This window comes from Periplaneta americana, chromosome 10 (genome assembly GCF_040183065.1).
Source record: "Periplaneta americana isolate PAMFEO1 chromosome 10, P.americana_PAMFEO1_priV1, whole genome shotgun sequence".
NCBI classification, from domain to species: Eukaryota; Metazoa; Arthropoda; class Insecta; order Blattodea; family Blattidae; genus Periplaneta; species Periplaneta americana.
The window spans coordinates 112754419-112775295 of NC_091126.1; the positions used below are offsets into that span (position 1 = coordinate 112754419).

General features: G+C 35.7%; 1 protein-coding gene across 10 annotated transcripts in view; it reads right to left on the reverse strand.

The window, feature by feature from the left end:
* Window positions 1-20877, reverse strand: part of LOC138707964 (thioredoxin reductase 1, cytoplasmic-like) — a 479245-nt gene that overhangs the window by 161443 nt on the left and 296925 nt on the right. For all 10 annotated transcript variants that reach the window (XR_011334488.1, XR_011334491.1, XR_011334487.1 and 7 more), the window contains one exon: window positions 15-144. Coding sequence is in view for 2 of the 10 variants with exons in the window: in XM_069838056.1 (XP_069694157.1) it covers window positions 15-144 (130 nt within the window). In the remaining 8 variants the exon portion in view is untranslated. The remainder of the gene's footprint in view (window positions 1-14; window positions 145-20877) is intronic.

Sequence of the window (20877 nt, forward strand, 5' to 3'; positions counted from 1 at the left end):
TCCAAATTTCATACCTGTGCCAGAAGCTTTCCAGATTGAATTGCTACTGGTGTCAACTCCAGTTTGCCATCAATGACATCTCCAATGGCATAAATGTTCGGAACAGATGTCTGTTCCTTTTCATCAACCACCACTTTTGCATTTCTGAAACATATGGATCTGAGTAAGTACTCTAATTCTAGAATGTAAAAAACAAATTATGTGTCCATTTCTGGAATCCTTAAACTTATTGGATTGTTTATTAACAGCAAATTCAAATGTAGTATTTAATGAAATAATAGCTATTGGATCTCTAGCAATGGAATTATTAAAGGTGAACCGTAAGTAAAGCCATTAATTTGAGGGGTTATTCTTTGAGATATTTCAAACAAGAAAGTTAAACACAGTTTTGTTTGTATTTGCTTCCTTTTCGAGATAAAAATTGTTTTATATGAAACATTTCATAATGTGTTTTGGGAAAGCCATTGATTTAATTCAATTTAAGAGAGCAGTGGATTATGATAATAAATGGTTGTAAGAATTTTAGTTTTTTCCTTTAAAAGTACAGAAATTTGATCCAAACAAATGTAACTTTTCGTTCTAAAAATGAATTTTAAAATGTTAGCCTACATTTGTTTGAATAAAATTTCTGCATATTTAAAGGAAAAAAACTAAAATTCTTTCAGTCATTTATTATCATAATACACTGTTCTCTTAAATTGACTGAGCATATTGGAAATTAAATCAATGGATTTCCCAGAACACACTATGAAATGTTTCATACAAAACAATGTTTATCTCGTAAAGAAAGCAAAAACAAGAATAATTATAGTAAACTTTTTGGTTTGAAATGTTTCAAAGAATAGCCCCCTGAAATTAATTACATTACTTACGGTTCACCCTGTATAATGAGAGCATAAGTAAGGTAACATTTCATAAACAATTTAATATCATTTGATAGTAATAACATATTATAAGTAAACGTGAAAATTTTTGTTCACTTTATATAAGCCCCCAGATCTATTGTCTTTCTATATCAATTTTCTCCATGTCTTCTAAAGGAAACTGTGAATAGAAGCTTCACTTTACACATAAAGGTACAATAAATCAACAACACCGCAGACCATCATACAATCAAAGATATACAGCAAAACCTCAATTATCCATTATAATGGATGAGAAGGGGTTGACGGTTAACCAGAAAACACAGATAATCCATTTTACTTAGACAATACTATAGTTTAACGTTACTTTAACAACAATTTTTTTTAAGAAATAATCAAGAGCCATTTAAAAAAAAAAGTCTGTTACTTTCTTTTGCACTTTGGCTGCATTAGTTCATTTTTTATATTGATGTTCATTTTCAGTTTTCTCACATGAAGAATGTCCAGGTAAATGGTATCCTCCTCCTGCTCCTGGAAACATAGTAGCAAGTCATCTGATTTCAAGGCTAATGGTGACATAGTGCACAAAATGTAGTCCTAGTTATTCTACAGGATATTAAGGAATTAAAGAATAGATAAAAGATTTATATAATGAGAACTACTTTTTATAGAAGTTGTAACATCTAGAAATTCGTCTTCGCTAATAAAATCACCAAATTCATTATTAAATGCCAAATAGATTTATTTTGAACAGTACTCGTCATATCCACATCCAATAAAACTGTCAAATAATTTTGCATCTCTCTCTAGACTAATAAATTAACTGTTCATTGAGTTATATATGTTCACAAACAATGTAGTATTCATATAACTGGAGAGCGTAATTTTAGGCCCTAAAAAGTGGCATTTTAGGCGCCTAAAATTGGCTCTTAAACTGCTTTATTTAGGCCTTATAAGAATTTTTTTTGTTTGTTTTTTTTTTTTTTTTTTTTTTGTTAAAGAATATCACTAATATAAGATTAAACATTTATTTAATGCAAAATTCTAGGCTTAAAAGAAACTTCGACACATTTCACATTTTACAAGGGTACATATGATTACACAAAATGAAGACATTCTGTCTTTAAGTTATTGTTTTTCATTCACCAATCACATTTCCACAGTTCGCTTCACAGTAAATGGTCAGCACTTTTTCTAAATTGTCCACAAAGAAGTTATAGTGTTTGTCACTTAGATAAGCCGAAAAAGAGCATTCTACATAGACTGAAAAAATGGGGCAATATTTTAGATTTGGAATGAGATGAACTGGTATTTCAATTTCAGCTTTATTATCCTTTCCCATCAAAATGTTAGTGGCAGTGAATAAAGTCTTCAGTCCTGTTTTTTTCTGCAACACCATATTCAACTTGTTTTTCACCTTTTCTCCAGCAGTTTCAGGTACTTCAGAAAGCTTCTGTTTTGTTTTATTGAGTAGATGAAGTTGTTTATAAAGAGGTTTTCCACTACTCTGGAGACCAGTAATCAAATTTGCAATGAATGTAAAATGGAATTTGATATATACCAAGTGATTATGAATACTAGAGTCATCCACAATTTTCTTGGCTTTGGATACACAAACTGCATTATCCTCAAAGGTTGGCACAAGTTCTTTGATTTCTTGAAAGTGTTCACTGTAGTAGTCAACAGCAGTCAGCCAAGTTCCCCAGTGAGTGAAGACAGGTTCTGGAGAAAGAGGAACGTCTGGAAGTTTCTGCCAAAATGTCTGCACTCTTAATGGAGCCTTCACAAAGATTTTCTTAACACAAGAGATCAGTCTGTTCACTTTCGGAAATTCTACTCTCATCTGCTCTGCTACTCGTTGTAGTCTGTGTGCCAAGTAGGTCACACGTACAAGTGAAGGGAGAAAAAATCTTAAAAATACTATTTTTATCATTGTTTCATTGTGTATTTCACTTCTGGTAGTGTGGAAGAGAAGGCCTCATGGCCTTACCTCTACCAGAATGAATGAATGAATGAATGAATAAACAAACAAACAAACAAACATCGCAGGGGCCATGTCAAAGCTATTAGCACTTTATCTTCATCAGGATTAATTATCTTTAGTCCACTGTTGACAAAATGAGCCACTGTGTCCTGATTGGTATTAGTCAACTACTTGGTGTAGATTAAGTAAGCTCTGGAAGGTGCATCAGAATCAAGATTTCCAACAATCAAGTTGGCTATATAGCGTCCAAGGCTGTCTGTTGTTTCGTCAATAGAGATCCACAAATATGAATCTCAGAGATCATCTTTTATCCTGCAGAAGGTTTCTTCATATGTAGGATTCAAGTAAGTCTTACGAAGTGACGACTCTGATGGGACTGACCGGTGGCAATATTTCTGGAGGAAATTTCTGAAATGAGTGTTTTCTAAAGTTTTAAACGATATGTTTGCTGCTACAATAGCTCAGCATAAATTAGCCTTAAACTCATTTCTCATTGATGAAGTCTCCAAGATCTGCGTCAAGAGCGTCTGATTCTTTGTAGACTTCCGGTCTAGATTTGCTTTATGAGCAGGACTTCGTGCATGTTATGTGAGGTGACTCTTCTTTTCACTAGACACCTGAAAGAAAAAGTTTAAAATATGTTTCAGTGTTTGTGAAATGTTATTTTGTTTTAGAAATATTAACAAGTATTTTAATACAGTGCGTTTGTAGCTCGGCTGGACCCTTTTCGCGCCGGCCTTGGATTGGGTTAAGATTGGCACGCCTGCCACCAGAGTAGCGCTGTAGCTACCGCTGACATGACAGTCAGTCGAGTTGGATCTGTCGTGAGTATAAGATGTCTGTGCGCGTGTTGTGAGTAAAATTGTGTTGTCTCGTGGTGATAAAGTGTCTATTAATAATGGATGAGTACACTTTAGAACAACGTATTTTTCTCTATGATGTGTATGTGAAATACTCTTCTGCAAGAAGGTGTCGAAGAGAATTTGAATAACAGTTTGCAGGTGTTCGAATTTCTAGCAGGTCAACTATTCATGACCTTGTCAATAAAGTCAGACATACAGGATCTTTTTTGAACAAGAAACGTGTTCAACAACGCCATATACTGACAGAAGAGAAGCTTCATGAAGTAGGGGCCCAGTCAGAGCACTCACCCCTCAAATCACTGCGACATTTAGCACAAGAGGTTAACATTTCCAAGACGTCAGCTTTTGTGGCAATGAAACTTCTGAAACTTAAGCCGTACAGGGTAACTGTAGTTCATGCTTTACAACCACAAGATCCTGTAAGTATGGTTAATTATTGCAATTGGTTTGTGCAGTCCATTCATAATGGCGATGTAGACCCACTTTTAACGCTCTTCACTGATGAAGCATGGTTTCATCTTTAAAGTCACGTTTCTACTCAGAAAAATAGATACTGGGCTATTGAAAATTCCCATATTATTCATGAAGTTCCTCACCACGCTGCAAAGGTTGGGGTTTAGTGTGCAGTGAGTGCGAGTAGAATTATTGGTTCCATATTTTTCGACACAATAGTTGATTCACACGTTTATGTAACTTCAATTTTAAATAATTTTTTTTCCGCAACTAACAAGAAATGAACGATTGAGTGACTGGTTTCAGCAGGATTCAGCTACAGTGCACACCACTGCGAATTCTATGCATGAATTGCGAAGTGTGTTTGGTGACAGAATAATTAGTCGAGGATTGTGGCCACCTCGTTCCCCTGACCTATCTCTATGCGATTTTTATTTATGGGGAACGTTAAAGAATAAAGTGTACGCATCAAATCCGCACATGTTACAAGAATTGAAGGACAACTTCACGAGAGAAATAAGGCAATCAGTCAACATGAACTTTTGCGAGTGAACCAGTATTATTTTCGGAGATATAGGGAATGTGTTCGAGTTGAAGGCCATCACTTTCAACATCTGTTGTGATGCAGGTACGCCTAATGTTAGTAGAGTAGTTAGTATTCCGTACCCATGACTTGCCGGTCGTTTACGTGTAACTCTGGCAGCAAACGCACCAATCTTCACTCAGTGCAAGACTGCCGCAGAATGGTCTGGCTGAGCTACAAACGCACTGTAGTTTGCAAGTAACAACGCATTTTAACATATCAAATTTGAAAGTATGTTTTACTTACCTCCTTGTTTCAGACTTAGCAAAAACTGATCCTGTCATCCATCGAGTGTTGAGGAAATTCATTAAGCCACTGACTAATCAACAATGCTTTAGAATATTTGATTTTCGGCATTATACAGTACAAATTTATCAACCACTTACTGTAGATGTCAAAGAACAAACTGGGAGAAGTGCAGTTGCTATTCGGGTGAAAGTTGGAATTTTAAGATTGAAAGAGAAGGGGTGGCCAGGAGGTACTTCCCTAGTGTGTCACTCACTACTGTACTTACAAATGGTACTACTAGGAAGGAATTGTTGTTATCTGTGTTGGAATGTAAACAGTACAGGCTGTTATGAAAAATAGTAAACAGTTACGAAAAATGATGCAAAAATTTAAAAAAACTTTAAAACAGGCACTAACGTCGAAATAGGCACTTTTAGGCACAATAAGACCCCTTTATTTATACCTATATTTCCATGAAAAATGTAAATATTATATCTCAAACCTGTATGTATCATGGAAAAGAAATAGTTTGTTACCTAAATTCCGCTCTCTACATATAACATAAGCCCTACGTGTACAAACAAAAAACAATGAACCATTATTGGACAAATGGTGAAGGAGCAGATCTTCCATCCATGACACAAAGAGCCAAACAAATCATAGTATAATTCACACCCTTTCCAAATACGACTGGCTCTTTTGTAATGAGTAGGGAACAGATTTGCAGTTCAGTACACATTCTGTTTGTTATGCCCTAGACTAAAATTAAAATTATTAATTTTATATAAACTCCTGAAAGTTCTAGATTGTACTTTATAAGGTCTAAATCTCTCATTTTTAACATCTAGAAATCCATTTCCTAGTAATGAGACACTCTGTTTAATTACAAATAGAGATGGCCTTTCATATTTACATAAATTATGAATTTGTACGTCCAAAACTGCTTTCTGTAACGTGAAAACTGCAGGCAATTAATCCAAAAAACGGATAACTGGAGGATGGAAATCGAAGTTCTATTGCATATCAGCATTCATACCTCAGAGTATAAAAGACAAAAATATAACACTGTTTTCAGTCCAAAGATTCTAATCCCTCTGTCTCTGCTTGGTAGTAATCTCTTTGCCTTTTCCAAAAATGCCTCTGGAGATGTGCATCTTGGAGCAGAATGTCTTCAACACGATATTTTTCAGACCTGTGTGAGTGTTGTACCTCGTGAAAGCTGTATAGATTTACAGAGCCCTCATTTTCCTGGGCTCGCTTTCAGCAACACAGTTCTGCAGCCAAGCAGAGTGGACTCGTCCATGAACAGGTAGTGATAAGTACAATATGCAAGATCAACTATTCTCTCTTGGGTTGTGAGTGCATGAGTCATGTTACAAAAATTTAGTACAAAACTAAGAGTTTTCGCTTGCTATAACTTATCACCTGCTCAGTGTCATTGGTCATCTTGGGAAGGCTTTCCTGTGGTTAATCCACTGAACAAATGTACAGTTTATAAAATAGTCAACAACATACGAAACAACAAAATTACTGAAATTTCGTCCATACAGACCGACAGAAATGCAAGCTTTAGATGGCAGAGACCCACAGAGGACAATATAATTTCGCACATGGTTTCTTGGGTCTGTACGTATTGGCAACTAACAATTAGTGTTTCTCAGTAATGAGGTGTGGTTTCACATCCATGGCCAAGTGAGTATTAAAAATAATTAGTACTAGTCAACACAAGACTCATACACCAAAGACTGCTACACGATCCTAAAGTCGAAGTATGTTGTGAAGTGAATGTGATTAAAATAACTGGTCCCTATTTTTTGACATAACAATTAATGCTGTCCGGTATGTATCCATAATTTTGAAAAAGTCTTTTCCTCACTTGACAGAAGAAGAATGAATGCTTGGTGTGTTTCAGCAAGATGGGGCTACAGCTCATAATTCATTGCATGTGACTGCTGAAGTCTTTGGTGACAAGAGTAATTAGTGCAGACTTGATCCCTAGACCTAACACTTTGTCATTTTTATTTATGCGGCACTTTAAGACAGAGTACATAAATTAAGTCCGCGAACATTAGATGGACTGCAAAATAATATACGAGAAGAAATAGCCAACATTTCACAAGCAGATTTGCAACAAGTGAATGAAAATTTGTTACACTGCTACAATCACCCTCTTGAAGCAGAAGGAGAAAAATTTCAACAGCTTCTTTGAAAAGGTAACCAATGTTAAGCACATTCACAATTTTAATTTGCAGAATTATGATACTCAGTCTTGTCCATCCACCTGATTTGTCTTGATGTATAAGAATTTGTGTGTGTCAGTCTGGCAACTTTGACAGTGTGGGGACTGGAGTATTGGCAGATGAGTGGTGTGTGCCTTTGATAATGGCACCATTGAAAGTAAGCCCAGGTAAAATTATGATTCTGTAGTAAGTATTCACTCGTTCAACAATGCCAGAAGTCACCAATATGTTTCTGTTGCTGGTAAGCCCTTCATGTATCAATTTCTACTCTAGGTGGTTCTGGTACTGAATTTTAGGTTATTAAGATATTCACAGCATTGAAGTGTGCTGCAGTCAGTGTCCCGAAATCAATTAGTACCTTTTCCAGTAGTAAGAACTATTCTTTCCTACCATCCTTCCCATCAAGTCACCCACAGTACTTCCACACAATAGTATGTCGAGCTGTCAGTAAGTCTTTGCTAAAGGTTTGACAGTTCTCTGTGAAAGGCACGAAATGTTTGAGCATTTTCACTGTGACAAGGAGCTTGCTATCAACAAAGGAGTTTGTGGAGAGATGGTGTAATAATAGTGTCAAAAGTACCACTGAATTGAGAGAGATATTTGCGTCAATTACTGCAATTGGACCGTTATAATTAAAGAGTGATAAAATATGAAGAAAAATTTGACAAAATATGAAATCCATAGGAAACACGTGCTGTGCATGATTAGGTTGTATTCAGAACAGTTTGCGTGCTTTCATTCGGATGTCTCCGGATTACCTCCAATTGATACCATGCAGTGCAGGATGTATATGCGCGTGGCACAGATATACACTTTCCACTGAGCATTCCTTTATTCGGGTCATGTAGTGGTTCGAATTCGAGTATTTTTTAAATAAGTGTGTAATTTTGTGTTTATTCTCTCATTTTTTTGCTCTCTTCCTTCCTTTTTTTTTTTTTTTTTTTTTTTTTTTGAAGTAATACTTTAGCCGACAGATTTTTTTCTACATTTCAAATTTATAGCATTTATGGAAAAGCATGTTAGTTTTATGTTATTGATCAACTTAATGTCATTAAATTCAATTATTGCGAAATCTACAGAAAAATGAAAGTTTTTCAGTAGCTAATGTAAATAATTATAGTTCTCCTAGTCTAGATGCATTTCGGAAGGCGGTCAGCTCGACACAAGCGTTTCATGCCCTGTGGGAATGCAGCATTAAATATAAGTCCGCAAAAATATGTGTGCAGCTTATGAGTATAAAGATGACATGGTTAAAATGGGTATAAAAGTTGCAGCAGTCATCACGATGCAAAGAATGGTACCATGTCATCTTTATACTCATAAGCTGCACACATGTTTTTGCAGATTTATATTTAAGGCAGAGATTCTGTATTTTAACATCTAGACTAGTGATCATCAACTCGCGTCTGAACGGGCAAGGGCAGTGCTTGGCTAATGCGTGCTTATTTTAGCGGGCAGAGGACCATTTTGTGACGTTGCGTTGTAGTGAACAGAGGCGGCGCTTGCCATCCATTCAAACAAGAGATGCGAGACGCAGAAAGCACTTCAAAACGTAGGCCACACTGAAGAAATACAACTTACTGAAACATTATACAACTCACAGTAATGAATATGGCAGATACGAAGATGAAGAGCGTGCAGCATTAATTCAACAACTGAAGGAAAATGAACTGCTGTTTAAGACCACAATGATAGTGAATCAGCTGTGTGACTCAGTTATAAAATTTCACTTTTAATAGTAAGACATTTGAGACCTTTCCAAGATTGAGAATTTCTCGAAAAATGTTTAATTACAACTGAAGAACTTTTCTCATAACAGGCGTAGGAGTTTGAATCTATCAGTTTTTCTCCTTCCACCGTGATGTGTCCCATCCGAGGTCTAGCCGAGGACGTTCAGGTGCAACTAATAATTATTTGTCAGTCTTTCATTTGTTATTCTTTAGCAGTAGATGAAAGTATTTATGTTAGCGATACTCCCCAACTGGTAATTTTTGTAAGAGGCGTTATTGAATACCTTCAGATTAAGGAGAGCTCTTATATATTATTCTCATAAAGAATACTACTACTGGTTCCGTTATTTTCATGTAGAGGCTGTAGAAATTATTTTGGACTTCCTTGGAATAAACTTGTATCATTGGCAACCAATGGTGCTCCTTCCATGGTTGGAAGTAAAACGGGCGTAGTAAGGAGTCTAAGGGACGAATTGAAAAGCGTTATTTATCCCATGAAGTTATTTCTATTCACTGCATTATACAACAACAGAATTCATGTGCGAAACAAATAAAAATGGTGTTATGGTTGGAAAAATCACCAACACAATTAGATCGAAAGATCTCATTCATCGTCAATTTAAGTCTTTCTTGACGAATGCAATAGTGAGTATGGTGATCTGTCATATTACAGTAAAGTGTGGTGACTAAATCGTGGCAAATTATTGGGTAGGTTCTTTGAACTGAGGGAGGAAACATCGTCGTTCACGGAGAAAAAAGAAAAGCCTGTGTCATAAGTGAAAAAAAAAATGGATTTGTGAATTTGCGTTCTTAATTTATCTCAATGTTTTAGATTGTTTTCTACAAGGTAAGAACAAGATTATTACACAGTTATATGACAGAGTGAATACGTTTAATACGAAACACCTCTAATTATGGAACGTTAGTTTAACTAAAAGGATAAGTTACAGCACGTTTTTCAAAATTAACAACGATATAGGCCTACTAGTTTCTTATGACTTTGGATTTCGAAGAATATATTCACACATCATGTGATCTGCGCCAAGAATTTGATTCGAGATTTAAAGACTAGGAAAATTTTCAATTTTAATTTTCGATTATTATTTGTAATTGGAACTTATGATTTACTTTACTATAGTGAACTGAAGGACAAATATCAAAACAAAAGAAGTTTGTCCGAATTTTATACGAACTTTTCAATTCTTAGATTTCCCCGATTGTACAGACATGCATGTTCGGATCCACATATCTGTGCGAACAGTTTTTTTTTTTCCATGATGAAGATAAACAAGCCATGTCATGGAAGCCAAGTATTTGATCACAACTTAAAATGTGCTCTCAGATTATGCACTATACAAAGAATAGATCCAAACGTTGAATTAGATCCCGAAAAATCAGTACTAATGGCATTGTTGAGTGAACTGAATAGAGTTAATTTCTGCATTACTATTCCTAGGGCTTTTATGTGTTTTGTTCAACATTTTCCCTAACAGAAGCAGTTTACACATTTACAGTAATTGTCATGCATTGCCCGAATAATTAACATGAAATGTATATTATATTTCTGAAAGTAGGCCTAATTATAAATTTATTAACTTCTAACTTCGTTCAAAATAGGCTATAACATTTTTCACATTGCTTAAGATAGTTTATTTAGTTATTTCTATTTAGCCCGTATCTTTTTGCATCAGAAAACAATCATAAAACTATGCAGTAAATTCATATTGCGGTTCTGCCGCTGAACATCTTACCTGCCCTGTTACGACTTTCCCTTGCCCAGCGGGCGAGCGGGCAAGGCTTGATGACGACACAGTGCTCTGAGTTGAGGACCACTGATCTATACTCTACATGAGGTTTAATTACTACAACCACTACGCCTTTTTCAAGTTATTATTATCACATGGCTTTCTGTTTGTGCAGTCATTCATATAATATTATCTCACATCATGTATTTTATCATATTTTATTATGTTGCTTTTTACCTATGTCTTTATGCTTAAAGCATTAGCATATGCTAATTAAACTTGAAGATGCCATTTAATTGGCGAAAGTGCTAGTCATATTTTATTTGTGCAATGACCTAATGTAATTTCTTGTATTACTCATTAGGTTAAAAAAAGACAGTTATTGAAGGATTGATTATACTTATTTCATTTATATGCTAACTTGTCGGACCAATATGCCTCTTAAATTTTGTAACGCCATTCAGGCGCAAATGTTTAATTCTTGTTTGAACATAAAGACTAAATTATACAATACGGCAGAAAATATTAAGTTTAATATGCAATGTTTAGTTTACAAGGTGATCCCTAAATACGCTACATTTCACATGAAAGTTAACAACTTCGATTCTAAGAAAACTAAAAAACAAGCACAAATCTTACAGATCAACAACGAAATTAAATTTCTGTATAGTAAGAAAGAATATCTGAACAGGAAATTATATCAGGCACACTTTGCAGCTTCACAATACTTTGGACCTACATGGGACCTTATTCAACACCACATTTCTGAGAAACTTGAAACCATTATGACAAAAAAGCATAATGTTTTACGTAAAAAGCTGGACTCTTTGTTAAAACAGAAAACAGTCTTTCACAATGCGAATAGCCATGTTGCACAAAGAACCATTAAGGTTTATTCACACATCTCCGGGATGTAATGATGCTCTCCGTGACGTGGCGGCATCTTCCGAGAAAATAAAATATCGTCGCCTTGCAGACATCTACGGCAACGGCATTCGCCGACACGTTCAGTGCTTCTCCATGATCTGTGCCGGCAAAACGTTTTCGCTCGCCACCGATATTTTTTGTTTTCACGGACGTGATACTCTCTTCCCGCCTACCAGTTTCTCTGCTTTCTCTGCACTGAGCAGTTGCCTTTTGAAGTAAGACGGTCCCCCCAACCTTTTCTGTCCACTCGGGGGATTGGGTAATCTCTGTTTCTGCTTTCTGAGGCAAACATAAATGTTGCCAATTCTCTCCTGAATGCTGACACTAATTGCAGTCTTTCTTAACATGTTCAAACAATTCACAAGTGTTTTTGTTTGCTGTTTGAAAGTCTTGTAAATTCCTTAGTTTTTTTTTTTTTTACAAGATAGCAATGATAGATGAACAGCAATGTTAAGGATATAATTAACTTTATGAGGCACAATAATATTACCATGCCCAACCCCATATCCATCAAGGGAGTTATGTTGCAGGAAATCAAATCAGCCAACATTAGTAAGAAACATGCAGTGGAGTTGCTCATGGCCTCGTATGGACACAAAGTGTTACGACTTCCTCCATACCACTGTGTTCTAAATCCTTTGGAAATGTTAAATGTTATGTTTTATTTAACAACGCTCGCAACTGCCGAAGTTATATCAGCATTGCCAGTGTAGCGGAATTTTATCCCGCAGAATTTCTTTTACATGCCAGTAAATCTACTGACATGAGCATGTCGCATTTAAGCACACAAACGCCCAGAATCGAACCCGCAACTTCGAGCATAGAAGGCCAGCACTATACCAACTGCGCCAACCAGGTCGACCTTTGGAAATGATCTGGCATCAACTAAAGTCTTATGTTAGGAAAAACAATATTACTCTGAGTTGAGTCTAGTGTGTTAACTTCTGCGTGATGGAGCTGCAACAATCGGTCCCCATAATTGGTCCTCCTGTGTTCAACATGCAATTAAAACGGAAGAGAATTATATGAAGTACGACAGGAACAGTAACCAAGAGAGATTTGTGATTCATTTAGGAGAGAGTGACGACGAATAGAGGTAAGAGAAGCAAAATGTTGTCATATTTTATTACATAACATTTCAGATTTCGCTGGGGGTTTAGACACGAAACACAAATTGACAATATTCTTTCGGTGTTACTTTTTATTATTATTATTATTATTATTATTATTATTATTATTATTATTTTTGTTGTTGATATAAGTATGAAACTATATTAGCTTGAAGAAGTTGACCGTACAATGGCTCTATAACGGATCTCTATGCACACAGTAACTCAAAAGTAACCATTCATTAATTCGTGATTGATTGAATGAAAGTACAATTTGTTGTATAAAGGCCCACTCCCACTTAGCGGAATCGAACCGAATCGAAACGAAAAGTCTACTGCCACTCACATCTAGTGGAATCGAACCGAACAGTACTTTTATGTTTTGTGTTTTGTCATACAAAAGAGAATAATTCTACACAAGATTTATTAATTTTTCTTCGTTCCTATTACATTGTGATTTTTGTATATGTTATATTTCAGCAATAACTTTCAATAGTAAACAAATTAAGCCGCCAATAATGGATGTGGTTCATTTGTTATTTCACGAAGGCTTCACGAGAACATACGTTCATACCTGAAACAAGAAATTCTATTCCGGCAGTGGAATAAATATTCTAGCTCATGAATTCTGTTCTGATCGATTCGCTTCACTTCAATTCGATTCGACACGCCTCTTTCTGCTATCTTCCATTTAAATACATTGTGAAGAGAAATTCTCTTCGATTCGATTCCGCTAAGTGGGAGCAGGCCTTAGAAGTAAATATACGATTGTTTCATACCCACGCCACGTGGGGCGAAGTCAATGTAAAATGTGACAACTGCACACCTAGAAATTTCCTCATGCGTCCCTTAATGACCGGGGTGGACCGTAGTTCTTCTAGCAACAAAAGGGACAGACTGGAGATCCTTTGAAAATTCCTACCGAGTTACAACTGCACGGAACGGAAATGTGAGAATAGACGTGAAAAAATCATGTCGGAAAGGATGGATACGGACATGGAAAGCACCGTCACATCCCGGAGATGTGTGAATAGACCTTTAACCTCACTAACGTCACATTCTCTACAGATGAACTGGACATCCTTGATAAAGGTTATAAATTTAATTACCCTCCACACCATTTGAATAATACTATTGACAATTTGGTAATAGAGACTGAAAATATCATCCAGAATTGTGAACATAATTGGAGAGAATATTTAAGATATCATACATCCAAAATTATTCAGAATTTGCGAGACGATTCCAACACTAAACAACAGTTCAAGGAGGCAAAATTAACTCGCCAGAAGGTTATCAAACTTGACGATAAGCTTAAATATAATAATTTGATCCATACCAAAGCTGATAAGGGCAATGCAGTTGTAATTATGAAAAAATCAGATTACATGAATAAAACCTATGAATTTATTACCAAGAATAATATAAAAGAGATTAAATCTAATCCCACTGAAAAACTTAAAAAATCAGTGAAATCTGTTATAAAATATGCTTCTGATATCATAAATGAGAAAGACGTACACAAATATATTGTAAAGAACCCGAGTTTACCAATTCTCAAGTCTTTACCTAAAACACATAAAAAGAATCTATCCATGTGTCCGGTGGTTAATAGTACAAATTCCCCCAACCATAAAATCAATAGATTTGTGTTGAAATACCTGAAACAAATTTTAAGAATGGATAATGAATATTCTTTGAGTAATTCTCAACAATTAATTGAAAGATTAAAACATATGAAAATTAACAAATCCATAAAACTTGCTTCTTCAGATATTGAAAATCTTTATACAAATATCCCACTTGATGAAACTTTGCAAATCATTTCTGAGAAATTACAAAAACTCAATACAGATGACAAAATCATTAATCAACTAACGCATTTACTTTCTGTTTGTACGAAACAAAATAATTTTTGTTTCGACAACAAATATTTCCTACAGACTCAAGGTGTAGCAATGGGCGACCCTCTTTCCAGCTTCCTAGACAAAATATTTCTACAGAACTTAGAAGATAAGCATATTGAAAGTCTTTCTACCAGACATAATATTATTTCCTACAGCAGATACGTTGATGACACTTTGTTAGTTCTTGAAAGTCATGTTGACACCCATGAAGACATTTTGCACTCCTTTAATAGCTTACATCCCAACTTGAGATTCACTCTTGAACGCGAAACCAACAAATCCATTAATTTTCTAGATTTGAAAATTATTAGAAAATCTAATAGCTTTGATTACGATATTTTTAGAAAGCCCACGAATACTACTTATACCATTCATAATCAATCTAGTCACCCTCAATCTCATAAACATAGTACGTTCACATTTCTAATTGATAGATTACTGAAAGTTCCCCTTTCTAAGAAAAATTATCTGAAAGAATACAAATACATAGTGGGGCTTGGAATAGAAAATGGTTTTAATAAGAAAATGATAGATAGACTTCTTTTCAAAAGGAAATCTCTCTTAAATAAGAAATTGGATACCACACTTATTGCTTTAACAGATAATAAAGAACCAAAATATTGGAATGTAATGTCTGTAATGCGTCATACAAGTTACTTAACTTTTTGAAGAAAGAAAATGTGAAGGTCACCTTGAAAACTGGTAACAAACTTAATAATGTTATCCCAAATAATATTTGTAACTCTGATAAATATGCTAGTGGTGGAGTATACATGCTGCATTGTAAGAATTGCACACAGAAATATATTGGCCAAAGTATAAGAAATTTCAAAACTAGATATTCAGAACATAAAGCAGATTTTTGTCATAGATGTAATAGATCAAAATTCGCATCCCACTTAATAGAGAATAACCACGAACTTAAAAAAAAAAAAAGTCAGATGCTTTACAAATTTTAAAACCTATCAACAACAGCAATATCAATTTACTTGCAGAAGAATTATACATAGCTAAATTTCTTGGTAATAATATTTCTTTACTTAATGAACAACTACCTAATCCTAATAACTCTTTATTCAAATTGGCCAATAGGAGCTCTTCTTACTGCAACACGTACCCCCCTCCACTTACATTATGATGTGGTTCTTTCATATGTCATTGCACCAGTCAACACTACGCAACTGGCCATGTAACATCGGTTGTTCCTACAGCTTCAAATTTCGTAAATTTTTTATTGCTAGATAACTTTCTTTTGCTCCGTATATGTCTACTTTCCTTACTTAAACACTTTTTTATTGATTCTTACAGATTCATAACAGCTACCATTCTTTGCGTCGTGATGACTGCTGCAACTTTTTTTACCCATTTTAACCGTGTCATCTTTATACTCATAAGCTGCACACATGTCCTTGCAGACTTATATTTAAGGCACAGATTCTGTATTTTAACATCTAGACTCTATATGAGGTTTAATTACTACAACCACTACGCCTTTTTCAAGTTATTATTATCACATGGCTTTCTGTTTGTGCAGTCATTCATATAATATTATCTCACATCATGTATTTTATCATATTTTATTATGTTGCTTTTTACCTACTTCTTTATGCTTAAAGCATTACCATATGCTAATTAGACCTGAAGATGACATTTAATTGGCGAAAGCGCTAGTCATATTTTATTTGTGTAATGACCTAATGTAATTTCTTGTATTACTCATTAGGTTAAAAAAAGACATTTATTGAAGGATTGATTATACGTATTTCATTTATATGCTAACTTGTCAGATCAATATGCCTCTCTAATCGATTGAGTTTAATGTAACATACATTAAATGAAATTTCAGAATGGAACCAAAGGAACGTGTGGTATGAATGTATTAAGGTTCACTGATTAAAAATAATTTATTCACGCTCTTTATTACCTTTAACTCTGGAAAATACTTTTACATAATATTCATGAATATGTTCTATTAGAACATAATACAAGATTAATAAATGTACCGTAAAGTAATAATAATAATAATAATAATAATAATAATAATGATCATGATGATGATGATGATAATAATAATAATAATAATAATAATAATAATAATAATAGTAGTAGTAGTAGTAGTAGTAGTAGTAGTAGTAGTAGTAGTAGTAGTAGTAGTAGTAGTAGTAGTAGTAGTAGGTAGTAGTAACTTTCGAGGAATCTCACTTTTGTTGACGTCGTACAAAATTTTGTCCAATATTCTTTTGAGATGATTAACTTCATATATGGATGAAATTATTGGGGATCAACAATGTGGTTTTAGGCGTAATAAATTTACTATTGATCAGATTTTTTGTATTCGACAGATATTGGAGAAAAATGTGAGTATAAGGGTGCAGTACATCAGTTATTCATAGATTTCAAAAAGGCATATGACTCGGTTAAGAGAGAAGTTTTATATAATATTCTTATTGAATTTGGTATTCCCAAGAAACTAGTTTGATTAATTAAAATGTGTCTCGGTGAAAGTTACAGCAGAGTCCATACAGGCCAGTTTCTATCTGATGCTTTTCCAATTCATTGTGGGCTAAAGCAAGGAGATGCACTATCACCTTTACTTTTTAACTTTGCTCCAGAATATGTCACTGGAAAGTCCAGAATAACAGAGAGGGTTTGGAATTGAACGAGTTACATCAGCTTCTTGTCTATGCGGATGACGTGAATATGTTAGGAGAAAATCCACAAATGATTAGGGAAAACACAGAAATTTTATTTGAAGCAAGTAAAGCGATAGGTTTAGAAGTAACGCCCAAAAAAGGCAAAGTATATGATTATGTCTCGTGATCAGAATATTGTACGAAATGGAAACATAAAAATTGGAGATTTATCCTTCGAAGAGGTGGAAAAGTTCAAATATCTTGGAGCAACAATATAAATGAGACTCGGGAGGACATTAAAAGCAAAATAAATATGGGAAATGCCTGTTATTATTCGGTTGAGAAGCTTTTGTCATCTAATTTGCTGTCAAAAAATCTGAAAGTTAGAATTTATAAAATAGTTATATTACCGATTGTCCTGTATGGTTGTGAAACGTTGACTCTCACTTTGAGAGAGGAACAGAGATTGAGAATATGGCTCTTAGGAAAATATATGGTTCTAAGAGGGATGAAGTTACAGGAGAATGGAGAAAGTTACAAAATGCAGAACTGCACACATTGTATTCTTCACCTGACATAATAAGGAACATTAAATACAGACGTTTGAGATGGGCAGCGCATGTCGCAGGTATGGGCGAATCCAGAAATGCATATAGTGTGTTAGTTGGGAGACCGGAGGGAAGAAGACCTTTGGGGAGGCTGAGATGTAGATGGGAGGATAATATTAAAATAGATTTGAGGGAGGTGGGATATGATGATAGAGACTGGATTAGTCTTGCACAGGACAGGAACCGATGGCAGGCTTATGTGAGGGAGGCAATGAACCTGCGGGTTCCTTAAAATCCATTTGTAAATAAATAAGTAACCTACATTTTCCATATGATTTCGAAATTTTATTGAGGATATCATACAGGTATTAAGAGTGTGAGAAAATAAATTTGATACAAGAAAGTGTTTACACACAAAAGCGAGTATTCATAGATGTTCACTTGATCGAATCTGAATTTTGCTATAACCATTCTGCTACAAGCTACGTGACTTATAAATTAAGCTTTGTTAGCCAAATTCGGTCATGGTTGGCAATGCTCTGATCTGTACAGTATACTGGGCATTGGCTCCGGTATTATAATAGGTTGCTTGTGATTGGATAATATGAACATGGTATGACATTGGGTATGACGCAAGTTATTGGTCCTACAAGAAAATCAAAGCTAGTCTCCAAAACTCACAGTAGAACGAGAATTCTTCAAAAGAAGATTGATATTAGGAAATGTGAACAAATATGAAGATTTTTTCATAAAAAGAAAAACTCTATGAAATATGAAAATAAAGTAGTCCCATTTCGATTCTAACCATGAAAAAAAAATGATTCCCATTACTGTGTGATTAGTGTGATTATTAGTTTAAAATATGACATTTCATATATTTTCTGTTCTCTAGGCATAATATAGGTGGCAGTTGTCAAGGACAGCTGACCCTAGTCTATTGTGGAAGGTTGGCATCACCATCCGAGAGCAAGACTGGAAGCGATGTACGAGGCGCATCCAGAAAGTAAGTTTCCCTATTTTTTTTTTTTAAAGAACACACAGTTTCAGAAAAACATTTATTGGCAACAGGTACAGCAATGTTTCAGCTATTTTTCAACATAGCCACCATCAGAATTGAGACACTTGTCGTATCGTGGGATCAACTTTTATATCCCTCTGTCATAGAACTCTGCCACCTGTGAATGGAATCAGCATGTGACAGACGTCTTCAGCTCTTAGTCGTTGCCAAAATGCTCACCGGAGGACAGGAATTTCTTGAGGTGCAAGAAAACGTGAAAATCTCTGGGAGCAAGATCAGGACTATAGGGTGGATGATCAAACAACTCCCAGCCAAATTCCGTGAAAAGAGCTGTTGTGCGCCGAGCCGTATGTGGACGAGCATTGTTATGGAGGAGCACAACACCTGCAGTAAGCATTCCACGCCTCTTGTTTTGAATGGCATGTCGCAATTTTCGCAGTGTTTCACAGTAACAGTCAGAGTTCACTGTTTCAGCTCTTGGAAGGAAGACAATGAGCAGAATGCCCTTCCTCTCCCAGAACACCATGCACATCACTTTCTGTACCGACAGCGTCTGTTTGAATTTCGTCCTGACCGGAGATCCACTATGCCGCCAATGCATTGACTGCTGCTTGGTTTCCGGGGTGAAGTGCGAAATCCAAGTCTCATTGCCCATGACGATCCTGTCGAGGAACTCGTCGCTGTCATTGTGATACCGTTGCAGAAATGTCAGTGTTGCTCCTAAACATTGCATTTTGTGTTTGGGTGTCAGGTTTTTCGGCCCCCACCTGGCACACACTTTTTTTGAACAGCAGGTGCTTAGTGACAATCTCATGCAACAAGGATCGCGATATCTGCAGAAAATGGATGCTCAGCTCCGTAATCGTGAAGTGACGGTTCTCCATGATGCACTGCCACACCAGCTCAACACGATCATCATTGATGAGGGACAGTCGCCCACTGCGCTCTTCATCATGGACACTTTGACGACCTTCGGAAACCATCTGCTTACTTATGATGTTCGGCCCACAGACCTGACAGAGCTGCCGATGAATTTCAATTGGCGCAATGCTTTGTGCATTAAAGAACTTTATTACCGACCGAAACTCGCAGGTGGCGGGAGAAGGAATAAGAGCTTCCATTTCGGACTGCTGCTGCCATGCTACTGGGACCAGGCGGGACCTGTGCGGCTGGCATATGATTGATACGTCATAGATCTGTTACGCATGCGCAATTGACACGGCTAATTACGTTTACTTTCAAGGGGAAAAAATCGGGAAACTTACTTTCTGGATGCGCCTCGTAAACCAGAGAGACTGAGTGATTATACGAATTAAACATAGAAATGCATTCTTCATTTTTCTATATACACTTTTAACACTTATATATCACTGATTAAATTTCTAACTTCTTTACTGTGTTAATCTTTAAGTTTTTAACTTGTTTGACTAGTTTCGATGTCTTGTGCTTCACTGTCCAAAGCCTAGTGGAGATCCCGCGTTATCTTCTGGTTTCCTGTCATGAACACACCCCATCACAACAGGAAACTAGAAGATAGCACAGGATCTCCACTAGGCTTTGGACAATGAAGCACAAGACTTCGAAACTAGTCAAGCAAGGTAAATCCTAAAGATTAAGAAGTTATAAATTTAATCAGTGATAGAGATGCAGTAGAAAGACAACCATTTAGTGACAAAGGAGTAAACCACTACTGGAAAATGTCTGCTATGGTGGCTCCCGAGATGAGTCCTTCACAGGACGAAAAGAATAATAAGCACAAATGTTACAGAGAAAATACCCAAGATGAAGTAGACTAGGGAATTAAGAGTTAAGATGCATGTGGGAAGAAATTCCATAGCAAATGCACCCAAATGAAGGGTACACGGAAAAAACGATCAAGGTCCATCAAAAATTGAAACTCAGTTAATAATGTCATCTTATAGTGGAAAGGAAGTACTATCATTTGGTCTAGCTAGTTTTCTGTTAAAACGATCATGGTCCTCGAAAATGAGTGTTAACATTTTCATGTACTTCAGAAGAATGATCAAGCTCCAGTCGGTTCTGTGG